The following is a 13,949-nucleotide window of genomic DNA, read 5'->3' as shown; positions in this document are numbered from 1 at the left end:
CATCAATGTTGTCTCATTACAGATAAGCAAATGGAAAACAGAGATTTAAGCACTCCAGCCAAAACACTGCAGTAAAGTCCAAGTCGATTTCAATCCTGTTTCATGTCATTTGTGCTATTGCAGGCTTTTTAGTAAATGAATTAACCTACTCTTTTAGATGGTAAATGGTCTGCACTTATATAGCGCCTTTTTAACCTTAGCTGTATTCAAAGCATTTTACACTGTGACTCATTCACCCCTTCACACTCACACACCAATGATGGCAGAGCTGCCATGCAAGGTGCTAGTCTGCCATTGGGAGCAACTTTGGGTTCAGTGTCTTGCCCAAGGACACTTCGGCATGTGGACTCGTGTGGGCCAGGAATCGAACCACCAATCCTGCGATTAGTGGACAACCCGCTCTACCACCATTCGATGCATAAAGGGTGGCCATTTTAAGGGAAAGTTCAACCCAAAATTAAAATTCTCTCATCATTAACTCACCCTCATGCCATCCCAGATGTGTGACTTACTTTCTTCTGCAAAACACAAACAAATATTTTTAAAAGGATATCTCAAATCTCTAGAACCAAACAATGCAAGTGAATGGTGACAAAAACGTTGAAGCTCCAAAAATCACATTAAGGCAGCATAAAAGTAATCCATAAGACTCAAGAGTTTTAATCCATGTCTTCTTAAGCGATCCAATGGATTTTGGGTAAGAACAGACCAAAATGTAACTTAATTTTTTGCTGTAAATATTGATATCAGCAGTCTCTAGGCACGATCATGATTTCAAGCTTGATTACTCTTCTTAATGCATGGTGCATGCGCAGAGCGCAAGATGGCTCTAGGAAGTGCAACTGAGCCTGAAATCACGATCGTGCCTAGAGACTGCTGATATCAATATTTACAGCAAAAAATTAAGTTACATTTTGGTCTGTTCTCCCCAAAACTGATTGGATCGCTTAAGAAGACATGGATTAAACCACTGGAGTTTTATTGATTACTTTTATGCTGCCTTTATGTGTGTGTTTTGTTTTTGTGGAGCTTCAAAGGTTTTGTCACCATTCACTTGCATTGTTTGGTTCTAGAGAGTTGAGATATCCTTTAAAGTCATACACATCTGGGATGGCATGAGGGTGAGTAAATGAAGAGAGAATTTTCATTTTTGGGTGAACTATGTTATTGCAAAGATGGGGGAAAAAACTAATTATTGTGTATTTTATTTCTACACCAATGACGGTTTGATAAGAATGATGATATGGAGAGAGACCGGGAGAGACACTTACACAAACATCTGGTTAAACCAGTTTCATAAGGATGATATGAAGCTTTTGAAACAACTAATTTATCAGTATGGTCAAGCTCTTAAGCATAGTTAATAATGACTAAAATGTTCTCTTATCCAGCTTGATATAAACTAATTTGATATTAGCGCAGAGTAATAATGTTGTCACCTTGTAAGATTTGATAAATCTGATAAAAACAGGGAAGAACACTGAGGGGGTGTGGATTTTGGATTCTCTCCAAAATATTCCACCACTGATTGAAACACTTCCTGTACAGAAATACAGAAAGAGAGAATTCAGTAATGTTGGTGCACCTGAGCTTGCTATTTAAAGTCTAATTGAGCAATTATTTATGGCTAAGCCTTCTTATTTCAAATGCAATATATTTAGAATATAATTGTGAATGCATCACCACCTGTGCAGTTTTGCTGTCCTTAACCACAGAGTCCAGCAGACTGCTGTTATTGGACAGGAAGTTTGTGAGGACAGCGCTGTCTTTTTGTTGCTGGAACTCCTTACAGACGACATCCATTCCCTTCTCAAGAGAGAGCACGTCTGCAAGGATGCTGTCCAGAGACACTGAGAGAAGAAATTGGGTTGGTGTTAATGTTTGAGCGTTGTTCTTCATTTGGCAGGTTGGTTGTAGATGTATTTGTGTGTGTGTTTACTCACCCAGTGCAGCTTTATCCAAAAAGTGTAGTTCAGTGTGAAAGTTGTGCAGTTGTGGATATTTCTCTTGTATGATACTGACGATGAAGTGCAGAAGGGTTTGCTTGCGATCTGTGGACTTCATGTCCAGAAGCTAAGAGTGAAAATGTGAGACAGACACTTCTGTCAATAAAAAAAAGAAATATAGCTGCAAGCAGCAATTAATGGGGTTCAAGCGGTTTAAGGCCTTTACACACATGCGTAAAAAGGTATTCGTTTTATTTAGCAAGCATGTAACCACCTAGATCATAGATGGAAAAGACAAATTACAGCAAATACAGGTAATTTACTATGGAAATATATATATATTTTTAAAGATTTTTAACAGTTATAGCGCCACCTATTGTCCAATCTCCATAAAAGTTTGGATTCTTCTTCAGAATTATACGTTGCATGTGCTCACCTACTTTCCTGAAGTTTTGACTTTTCGTTTAGGATTTATAGGCTTTTGAGTATATTTTGCCACACCCATTTTCTAAGTGACCCTGTTATAGCTATCCAATGGGATAACTACTGATGTAGAGAGTAGAGAATTGTACTGCATACGTGTTATTGAGTTTGAGCTAAAAACCTAGGACTAGTTTGCAAAAATATGTTTTTTTTTACATAAGAGTGAATATTTAATGAATGATTTGATTGACAGCAGTGCTACTTGAGACAAAGTTGTTCAGAATGGGGAGGTCTAAGATATGATAAGCATATTGTGTCTATGTGTGAAAGTCAGCATGATTACTGAGGGGTAAAACTCGATAGAGCTAATCGGTGTCTGATTTCTTTCAAATTTCTCACAAACGTCTAGGGCCAGGAGTCAAACAAGCCCACCGTTTTGTGCCGATCGGCCTCCGTTAATCTTGTCTAATAGGTGCTCAAAATTAATTGGCTGATGGCGGCCATGTTTTTTTTAGATCAGCCAATGTCCTTATAGACAGTCATGGCACCTTGGACAAAGACACTGCATGCCAATTTTCAACTCAATCAAACTAACGTTTGCGTAGTTACAGCCAATTTCATTTCGTTTTTTTGGTGTTATAGCGCCACCATGAGGTTAAACCAAGCCAACTTTTCTGGACGACCAAAGATTGACCTCTTACATAAGCATGCCAAGTTTGGTGAAGATATCTCATTTCCTTCTAGAGTTATAGCCAATTACATAAAATTGACCATTCCAACTTCCGATGTTTTTGCATACTGTAGCCATCTCAAGTCGAAAGTTCAAACTTTTTTTGAGAACTTTTGATATTGAGACTCCATAGAAGCATTTGCCACTGGTAGGTTTTTATGAAAATAAAAAATTTTATTGACGGAAATGAAATCGGAGATATACACTTGGATTGAGCCAAGGATTCCAATGGGATAAAACACTTGAGTCTACGACAAACGGTCTAGGACTTATGAGCACTTATGCGTTTTTGATCGCTGTAGCGCCCCCTATTGACCGATTTGTCCTAGTTCATGTTTCTGAGTAGCGAGCAATACTACTACCATCTGACCAAGTTTCAAGTCTCTAGGCCTTACGGTTTGCTCTGCCTGATCAGTTTTATGGCGGAATAATAATAATGATAAAAATCTTAGCAAAAACGATAGGTTTCTAGCCCTAGGGCTTGAACCCCTAATAATAGTATTATAACCACAAATAGCCTACATTGTACTTGTAAAAAAGTTATCTCTTACCAGATCAAGACTTTGTAGTCGAAATCCATACGCTGATCCTCTCTTCCCACTGTTCATATAATTCCCAAAGGCAAGAATGATCTAGATAAGAAAGATCTTTTATTTTTAAGCATCTACACATATTTTAGAATAAATGTATGTCATGCTGTGCAGGGAATGAGATCCTTATGTTTTCTTGTTTTTTTAACTGACATTACCTCTAAAATCTTCTTCAGTTTGCTGGAGGATTTGATTGACATGGATGCAGCGATGACTGCATTTAATGGCTGCAGATTTGAAAATTGATGCAAGCGTAAACAAAAAAGACATACAAAGACAGAGTAAAGGGAAGACAATTTCAGTGTGAAATTTACCATCATTTAAAATTATAGGTTTATCTATCCATCAGATCTTTATAATCATACATATATGATTTTGTCTAATATATACGCACAGGCTGTAATAGCAGGATTCTTTCGCTGAAGTTGCCCATGAATGTCAATGTACTGATTCGGTGAGAGAGGCGAGGGATTTTGCTGAAGGCCACCATGAATCTGTCTTCCTCTGAGAGCTCCAGCAGGGGGCGGCCCTCTCTTTCATAATTCTGGATCAATCTGAGCTCATGATCAGACGGAATGAAACGTTCCAACAACTCCAAAAAATCTGAGTTTAGCAAATCAAGATTATACCTAGAGAGAGAGAGAGAGAGAGAGAGAGAGAGAGAGAGATGCAGATTCTGACTTCAACATAATTGTGAGAAAGGAGGGAAAGACTATATAAGAAGGAAATGGAATAAGAAGATAAAAGGGAATGAGGAATGAAAAAGGAGAGAAAAGAAAATTCAAGGAAAGAAAATGAATGAAAGGAAAAGAAAAGAAAGTTAAGGTAAAATGAAAGGTTCGGGGACAGGACAAGAGAATGAACAAAATAATCCTGGTAGGTTAGGTATATTTAGGTGTTTTTACATACATTTCGATGGCAGTACAGATTTGAGCGGTACTCATGCCCCCTTTACGCAGTGTGATGGCGAGATTCTTTGCCCTGTTGGGCTCCAGTAGTGAGATTTTACTAGATGCTTTATGAGCCACTTTCATCTTCATTGTGCCCACATCAAGAGCAGCAGACTGAGCTTTAGTTTTAAACAACTCCTCAAAGACATCCATGTTCAACTCCTTCAGAGCGAAGACAAAAGGAAGAGGATGGAGAAGTGAGGAAGATAATTGATGCAAATCAAATACATTGGGATGATAAAAATTGACTAACCCGAACCCTAAACACTTTGACATTACAAACATTACAGACATTATTTTCTTTATTCATGAACCACCTTTCCACTTAATTGAGGATGTCCCCAAAGGAGGTTTGGTTAGATTTGCCCAACTTCTGGGGACTTATTTTTGGCAATTTTGTTCCAAATGTGAAGCTAGGTCATTGAGCATTTTCAGGTTACCCTGTTTCATGGAAGTTACCATTCGATCCACATATTCTATTTCTATGAGCCAAGTTAGACACACACACTAACACACACAGAACTCACCCCAAGAACACTTTCATCATCCAGCTCTTTAAAGACAGTGCCAGCCACCTGTTCCTCCATCAGAACCTGCCAGTTTAAAAGTGGCAATCGATACTTGGTCTGGATAGGCTTCTTACCTTTACACACACACATACACACACACACACACACACACACACACACACACACACACACACACACACACACACACACACACATACAAACAGGGAGAAACATCCTCAGATATAATCAGCTATATATATATATATATATATATATATATAAATTTTTTTGTATTATTATTTTTATTCATTAGATTCTCTTAATTTTGTTCTTTGAGCATGATTGCCATTATTGCTCTCACCTGTCTTTACAGTACTTCCCTCCCAGGTAAAGGTGAAGGGGCGGAGCAGCACTCATAAGAGGTGGAGGAGGAGGCAGCGCGGAGGGGCAGGGACTGGAAGTGGTGGGGGCGGGGCTTTGACATGAGGTTGTGATTCTGTCACAGATGAGGCCACATTTTTTTGGCACTCTTATCTATGGATGAAAAGACAATAAATAATTACCATGCTTTATTTTTTACAGCACTCTTCAGCAGAAATATGCTGAAAATGAATCATAATGTAATATATTCATAACGTAAACAAATTCTAATGAAGAATCCTAAGAGATGCATAGAGAGTGTATGTAGGGTGGATATTATGAGGAGGTTTGTCCTATCTAATTAAGGTTTGAACACCTCCAAAAGGAAGTAAATGAAAGTTCGGAGGCTATTAAAAGATACATGTACGGAACAGAAGCATTTTCAAACATTTAAATAACCACAGAAGTTGCGTTTGCATAAGGAGACATTCATTGCAACAGTACGCTGCTCGAGCGCTTTCCGTTTTGATCATTATTGGACGGTTCATTGACAAAACATAAGTATTATCATAAAGTATTAAGTACATCAAGAATTTCAGAATCTGGTTAACTGTGATAGAGGCACCAGTATCCCGAAAATTACATAGAATTATATAGAATAGAGAAAATATATACTGTATAGAAATGTTTGTGTGTGTTTGTGGTGATTCGGAGCCTCACCAGTAGTGTTTGCAGCAGTTATAATGTGTAAATCCAGAACGCCAGATTCGGATCGCTCTATACTGGATCAGACCCCGATCCATCAGAATCTGAACCTTCTTCTCCAGTTCAGTCAAAGCTTTAGCAGAGCTCTCTGTCTTTCTCTCTTTCTTTTCTCTCTCGCTCTCCATCTCTCTCTCTCTCCTTCTGCTGTAACTGAGAGACCTGTGCATGCGCTTCCTTCAGACTTTCCTGAAAATACACACACACACACACAACAAAAATGAGAGCTTTACTGTTTGGAAATGCAAGCACATGAAAATGAGAGAGGGTTTGTGTTCTATGACCCAAGGAAATTGCTTGATGAGCACAGAATTCTTTCCTGTGTTTTAAAACAGGAAGCTGGATGGGACATTAGGGCCGAAACATACAAGTACGTGAATGCAGATGCACCTTGCAACGCAAGCTAGATTTCATGGTGTCGTTGCTTTCTGCATTCTCAGCATTGCCACAAGGGGCGCTATACAGGGACGGATTATGACTTGCAAAGGCCCAAAAGGGTTTTCAGGCAGGGGGGATCACAAAACTAGATTGCGCAGCCTTAAAGCCCAGGGCACCCCTGGGCATTGAAGGGCCCCCTGGTACTCAAGGGCCCCTGGGCACTGGCCATTGGGCCATTGGCCCGGTCTGTAATCCGTCCCTGGCACTATAGCAAGCTTCTATTGATGAGCAAGTAAGTGTAAGTCAATATATTTATAGCAGCTTACCTGAATAAAACAAATCCAATTTAATGGGCCAGACATTTGAAGGTGACTCTATTGCCACCCGTGACTATTGATGGTGGTGGCGTAGTGGGCTAAAGCACATAACTGGTAATCAGAAGGTTGTCTGTTCGATCCCCACAGCCACCAACATTGTGTCCTTGAGCAAGGAAATTGAGGTTTGTTCCCACCACGGTAACACAAGAACGCACGTTAATCATGTTTAACTGGACCACGCATTGGCAATGCATTGGCTAAACGATTGCATCTGCATTCACGTACTTGCATATCATTTCTGCCTTAACTGTCTCTTCAATGGCAAGCACTGTGTAAAGCTGGTTTATAATTGTCACAACTGGAGTTTTTTTGTCTACTGTAAGCAATAACGCTTTCTGTCTTAACGGCCCATTACTTGAGCTTTGATTTTCTGGGGCCTTTAAGAGAGTGTGTTCAATACCTTCAGTAACTCAGCCTCTTTTGTGCTCTGGATGAGTTGTTTCTCCAGTTCAGATGTCTTCTCTTCAGCTTCACTCTCACATTGCTGCAGTCTAGTGTTTAACTGAAATACACACACAACATACTGTAAGTGTGGATAATTACTACTGTACATGTTATATGGTGTGTGTATATGTTATGGGAAGTCCTCACAAGTATAGGTTTAAAAGTGTGTGTGAGTACCTGTGTGTTTTGTTCCTGTAGCTCCTCTAAATGTTCCATTATTGTATTTTTGGCCTCTGCATCTTCTAACAGTGCTCCAACATCAAACACATTATCAAGGTATGCTTGAATCTGCACCTGCAGTCTCTCATTTTCAGTGTCATTTAATCTCTATATGCACAGACACACAAACAATCATACCAAAAACAAAACAAGAGTACAAAAGCAACAATGGCAGACAGATATAGAGTATGGTATGTTTGTATGGTCCGCTGTGTGAAGGGGTCTTTGTTCACATGGCGTTTTTGCTCACCTCCAGATTAGTGTCTAGTCCCAGTTGTGTAAACTCATACTGTAAATACACTCTAAAGTTCATGTTGTCTACTGAGTGCACTATGATGTTGATAAACTGCATACATGCCACCTAGAAGTGAAAAATGGAAAATAGAGACACATTAAACACATTTAATCAGTGCATTGAGAATGGCAGAGCAGTGTAATCCAGGACAAACCTTAAAGGAATATTCCGGGTTCAAGTTGTGTTGTCGTCATGGCAACAAAGTTGTAATATTGTATATTTACACACACTAAAATTATGTTAAAGCATATTGTTTATGTCTTGTGGCTATACGTTTGAAACAGTGAGTATTTTATCATTAATGGATTGTCATTCTCTTCCATTGTAAGTGCTTCACTGGAACCCAGACTTTTGCTTTTTTATTATATATAAAATTTGTTTTAAGAAAATGAGATAATTGTGAATAAAGCCAAAAGCAAAGATCATTTTGTTTAAAACTTAAACATACTCACCATGAAATCAATGTTGCTGTCTTCATTGCTGAAATATTCCATCAATTTCTCAAATCTGGTTTTCTCTCCACACACCTGTGCAAATAAGATGAGACAAAATAATCACTGCATTAAAACGGTATCCAAACCGTAACTGTGACAGTGACACTTCACATTAAAGTTAATGTATGTGTACGTTATGGTACAATATGTTCACCACAATCTTCTAAGAAGAATAGCTATTCTGGAAACATATAGTTTGTAGTAATTATATTGTCATTGTTTGCTGTTTTTAGTGTTTTGCTTAACTAATGTGTATAATTCACTTTGATGGTTTATTATTAATTACAGCTACAGTACAGTCGGAAAGTGTTACATTTTTATGCAAAGTGTGCTCATTAACAGACACAACACAACAAGGAAATATTGAAGGGAAGCCCCTGAGCAGATAACATCTCTTGAGCTCACGCAATACAATAACTTGTGGTTTCAGAGATATGGACCAAAAATATCTGCCCACACAAATGCCTTTGTGAGATTTCCGTGTGTATGCAATTGAATGCAAAGGTTTGCAGACATCATAATGAGTCACATCTGTTTGAAATATTTCAAATTGTTGCACACTTGGAGTGTTGACAGATTAATTGATAAAAATGGGATCAATAGTTTTGTCGTGTTGCATTGCTCGCTCTCAGTGTAGATGGGGTTTAAGCTAATCATTGACATCATAGTATGTGTCATAGATTAGGTTATTAGAGTACAACAGCAGTTAGTTCAGAGGGCTGGAAACACTCACGAGTACAGTATATGTCAATATCATTATGCGTCTTTGTGTATTTAGTGTCTGCATAAATAATTAAAGAGTTTCGGTTATTGATTTTGGATCCCTGAAACTGTTTCCCATCCTTGTTTATATACAAATATTCTATAAATAATGAATATGACTATTATATTAATAATTCACAATAATCATGTTAAAGGAAGAAAGAAAGATACTTTTGATTTTTTCTACCTCTTTGAAATTATTGAAGGCTGCAATAATCATTTCATGACCTCCTCGAACCAAACACACAGCAGCAAGGAGCTCCAAAACCAGTGCTTTAGTCCTAACACACACACACATGCAGAAATAAGTTAACAGAGGAAAAGTTTAAAAACATGTACACAAACTCAAATCAGACATGATCACACACACTTGTCTTACCTGGCACTCTTGTTGGTGAGGCTGAGGGTGATTTCATTGACACAGCTGGGATGGGCCATCACTTTATTAAACCCTAACTAATAGACACAGAGAGAGATTTATGAGTCAGGAGAGGAGAGAATGACTGAATGATAGAAGAGATTATTGTAGAACAGAGTAAAGTACTGCAGAGTACAATAGAGTATAGTACAGTAGGGTGTAATAGAGAACAACAGAGTAGAGTGCAGTACATTAGAGTGCTACAGAGTACAACAGAGTGCAGTACAGAAGAGTGTAATAGAGTACAACAGAGAAAAGTAGAGTGCAGTACTGTACAATAGAGTACAGTGAAGTGCAATAGAGTACAGTACAGTGCAGTACAAAAGAGTGCAATGGAGTACAGTAAAGGTGTGCAATAGAGAAGAGAACAGTGCAGTAAAGTCCACAACAGTAGAGTGTAGTAAAGAAGAGTGCAATTACAGTAAATTAGAGTGCAGTAAAGAAGAGTGTATTACAGTAGAGTGCAATATAGTAGAGTACAGTACAGTAGAGTGCAATAGAGTGGAAAACAGTACAGTACAGAAGGGTGCAATAGAGTAGAGAGCATAACAGTAAAGTGTAGAACAGTAGAGAACAGCACTGAATAGTTCAAGTACATTTGAGTAGAGTGCAGTACAGAAGAGTGCAATAGAGTAGAGAACAGTAAAGTGAAGAAGGGTAAAATACAGTAGAGTTAAAGTACATTAGAGAAGTGTAGAGTGCAGTACAGAAGAGTGCAAAAGGGTAAAGTACAGTAGAGTTAAAGTACATTAGAGAAGTGTAGAGAGCAGTACAGAAGAGTGCAATAGAGTAGAGAACAGTAAAGTGCAGAAGAGTAAAGTACAGTAGAGTTAAAGTACATTAGAGAAGTGTAGAGAGCAGTACAGAAGAGTGCAATAGAGTAGAGAACAGTAAAGTGCAGAAGAGTAAAGTACAGTAGAGTTAAAGTACATTAGAGAAGTGTAGAGAGCAGTACAGAAGAGTGCAATAGAGTAGAGAACAGTAAAGTGAAGGAGGGTAAAGTACAGTAGAGTTAAAGTACATTAGAGAAGTGTAGAGTGCAGTACAGAAGAGTGCAATAGAGTAGAGAACAGTAAAGTGAAGAAGGGTAAAATACAGTAGAGTTAAAGTACATTAGAGAAGTGTAGAGTGCAGTACAGAAGAGTGCAATAGAGTAGAGAACAGTAAAGTGAAGAAGGGTAAAATACAGTAGAGTTAAAGTACATTAGAGAAGTGTAGAGTGCAGTACAGAAGAGTGCAATAGAGTAGAGAACAGTAAAGTGAAGAAGGGTAAAATACAGTAGAGTTAAAGTACATTAGAGAAGTGTAGAGTGCAGTACAGAAGAGTGCAATAGAGTAGAGAACAGTAAAGTGAAGGAGGGTAAAGTACAGTAGAGTTAAAGTACATTAGAGAAGTGTAGAGTGCTGTACAGAAGAGTGCAATAGAGTAGAGAACAGTAAAGTGAAGGAGGGTAAAGTACAGTAGAGTTAAAGTACATTAGAGAAGTGTAGAGTGCTGTACAGAAGAGTGCAATAGAGTAGAGAACAGTAAAGTGAAGGAGGGTAAAGTACAGTAGAGTTAAAGTACATTAGAGAAGTGTAGAGTGCTGTACAGAAGAGTGCAATAGAGTAGAGAACAGTAAAGTGAAGAAGGGTAAAGTACAGTAGAGTTAAAGTACATTAGAGAAGTGTAGAGTGCAGTACAGAAGAGTGCAATAGAGTAGAGAACAGTAAAGTGAAGAAGGGTAAAGTACAGTAGAGTTAAAGTACATTAGAGAAGTGTAGAGTGCAGTACAGAAGAGTGCAATAGAGTAGAGAACAGTAAAGTGAAGAAGGGTAAAGTACAGTAGAGTTAAAGTACATTAGAGAAGTATAGAGTGCAGTACAGAAGAGTGCAATAGAGTAGAGAACAGTAAAGTGAAGAAGGGTAAAATACAGTAGAGTTAAAGTACATTAGAGAAGTGTAGAGAGCAGTACAGAAGAGTGCAATAGAGTAGAGAACAGTAAAGTGAAGGAGGGTAAAGTACAGTAGAGTTAAAGTACATTAGAGAAGTGTAGAGTGCTGTACAGAAGAGTGCAAAAGGGTAAAGTACAGTAGAGTTAAAGTACATTAGAGAAGTGTAGAGAGCAGTACAGAAGAGTGCAATAGAGTAGAGAACAGTAAAGTGAAGGAGGGTAAAGTACAGTAGAGTTAAAGTACATTAGAGAAGTGTAGAGTGCAGTACAGAAGAGTGCAATAGAGAACAGTAAAGTGAAGAAGGGTAAAATACAGTAGAGTTAAAGTACATTAGAGAAGTGTAGAGTGCAGTACAGAAGAGTGCAATAGAGTAGAGAACAGTAAAGTGAAGGAGGGTAAAGTACAGTAGAGTTAAAGTACATTAGAGAAGTGTAGAGTGCAGTACAGAAGAGTGCAATAGAGTAGAGAACAGTAAAGTGAAGGAGGGTAAAGTACAGTAGAGTTAAAGTACATTAGAGAAGTGTAGAGTGCTGTACAGAAGAGTGCAATAGAGTAGAGAACAGTAAAGTGAAGGAGGGTAAAGTACAGTAGAGTTAAAGTACATTAGAGAAGTGTAGAGTGCAGTACAGAAGAGTGCAATAGAGTAGAGAACAGTAAAGTGAAGAAGGGTAAAGTACAGTAGAGTTAAAGTACATTAGAGAAGTGTAGAGTGCAGTACAGAAGAGTGCAATAGAGTAGAGAACAGTAAAGTGAAGAAGGGTAAAGTACAGTAGAGTTAAAGTACATTAGAGAAGTGTAGAGTGCAGTACAGAAGAGTGCAATAGAGTAGAGAACAGTAAAGTGAAGAAGGGTAAAGTACAGTAGAGTTAAAGTACATTAGAGAAGTGTAGAGTGCAGTACAGAAGAGTGCAATAGAGTAGAGAACAGTAAAGTGCAGAAGGGTAAAGTACAGTAGAGTTAAAGTACATTAGAGAAGTGTAGAGTGCAGTACAGAAGAGTGCAATAGAGTAGAGAACAGTAAAGTGCAGAAGGGTAAAGTACAGTAGAGTTAAAGTACATTAGAGAAGTGTAGAGTGCAGTACAGAAGAGTGCAATAGAGTAGAGAACAGTAAAGTGAAGAAGGGTAAAGTACAGTAGAGTTAAAGTACATTAGAGAAGTGTAGAGTGCAGTACAGAAGAGTGCAATAGAGTAGAGAACAGTAAAGTGAAGAAGGGTAAAGTACAGTAGAGTTAAAGTACATTAGAGAAGTGTAGAGTGCAGTACAGAAGAGTGCAATAGAGTAGAGAACAGTAAAGTGAAGAAGGGTAAAGTACAGTAGAGTTAAAGTACATTAGAGAAGTGTAGAGTGCAGTACAGAAGAGTGCAATAGAGTAGAGAACAGTAAAGTGAAGAAGGGTAAAGTACAGTAGAGTTAAAGTACATTAGAGAAGTGTAGAGTGCAGTACAGAAGAGTGCAATAGAGTAGAGAACAGTAAAGTGCAGAAGGGTAAAGTACAGTAGAGTTAAAGTACATTAGAGAAGTGTAGAGTGCAGTACAGAAGAGTGCAATAGAGTAGAGAACAGTAAAGTGCAGAAGGGTAAAGTACAGTAGAGTTAAAGTACATTAGAGAAGTGTAGAGTGCAGTACAGAAGAGTGCAATAGAGTAGAGAACAGTAAAGTGAAGAAGGGTAAAGTACAGTAGAGTTAAAGTACATTAGAGAAGTGTAGAGTGCAGTACAGAAGAGTGCAATAGAGTAGAGAACAGTAAAGTGAAGAAGGGTAAAGTACAGTAGAGTTAAAGTACATTAGAGAAGTGTAGAGTGCAGTACAGAAGAGTGCAATAGAGTAGAGAACAGTAAAGTGAAGAAGGGTAAAGTACAGTAGAGTTAAAGTACATTAGAGAAGTGTAGAGTGCAGTACAGAAGAGTGCAATAGAGTAGAGAACAGTAAAGTGCAGAAGGGTAAAGTACAGTAGAGTTAAAGTACATTAGAGAAGTGTAGAGTGCTGTACAGAAGAGTGCAATAGAGTAGAGAACAGTAAAGTGCAGAAGGGTAAAGTACAGTAGAGTTAAAGTACATTAGAGAAGTGTAGAGTGCAGTACAGAAGAGTGCAAAAGAGGTAAAGTACAGTAGAGTTAAAGTACATTAGAGAAGTGTAGAGTGCAGTACAGAAGAGTGCAATAGAGTAGAGAACAGTAAAGTGCAGAAGGGTAAAGTACAGTAGAGTTAAAGTACATTAGAGAAGTGTAGAGTGCAGTACAGAGAAAGAGTGCAAAAGGGTAAAGTACAGTAGAGTTAAAGTACATTAGAGAAGTGTAGAGTGCAGTACAGAAGAGTGCAATAGAGTAGAGAACAGTAAAGTGAAGAAGGGTAAA

The 13,949-nt window shown here is 38.2% G+C and overlaps 1 protein-coding gene across 1 annotated transcript in view; it reads right to left on the bottom strand.

The window, feature by feature from the left end:
- Nucleotides 1–13,949, bottom strand: part of fmnl1b (formin-like 1b) — a 36,133-nt gene that overhangs the window by 6,212 nt on the left and 15,972 nt on the right. The window contains 19 exon segments of the mRNA XM_052113509.1: nucleotides 1,440–1,480; nucleotides 1,483–1,540; nucleotides 1,687–1,850; nucleotides 1,944–2,073; nucleotides 3,651–3,731; nucleotides 3,848–3,916; nucleotides 4,084–4,318; nucleotides 4,599–4,801; nucleotides 5,167–5,282; nucleotides 5,510–5,560; nucleotides 6,229–6,289; nucleotides 6,291–6,357; nucleotides 6,359–6,459; nucleotides 7,426–7,527; nucleotides 7,647–7,796; nucleotides 7,939–8,049; nucleotides 8,436–8,510; nucleotides 9,427–9,520; nucleotides 9,619–9,695. Coding sequence (XP_051969469.1) covers nucleotides 1,440–1,480; nucleotides 1,483–1,540; nucleotides 1,687–1,850; nucleotides 1,944–2,073; nucleotides 3,651–3,731; nucleotides 3,848–3,916; nucleotides 4,084–4,318; nucleotides 4,599–4,801; nucleotides 5,167–5,282; nucleotides 5,510–5,560; nucleotides 6,229–6,289; nucleotides 6,291–6,357; nucleotides 6,359–6,459; nucleotides 7,426–7,527; nucleotides 7,647–7,796; nucleotides 7,939–8,049; nucleotides 8,436–8,510; nucleotides 9,427–9,520; nucleotides 9,619–9,695 — 1,986 coding nt within the window.

This window comes from Xyrauchen texanus, chromosome 41 (assembly GCF_025860055.1).
Source record: "Xyrauchen texanus isolate HMW12.3.18 chromosome 41, RBS_HiC_50CHRs, whole genome shotgun sequence".
In the NCBI taxonomy this organism is placed as follows: domain Eukaryota; kingdom Metazoa; phylum Chordata; class Actinopteri; order Cypriniformes; family Catostomidae; genus Xyrauchen; species Xyrauchen texanus.
The sequence above is the reverse complement of the archived record's forward strand: the minus strand, read 5'-3'. Positions and strand labels throughout refer to the sequence as shown.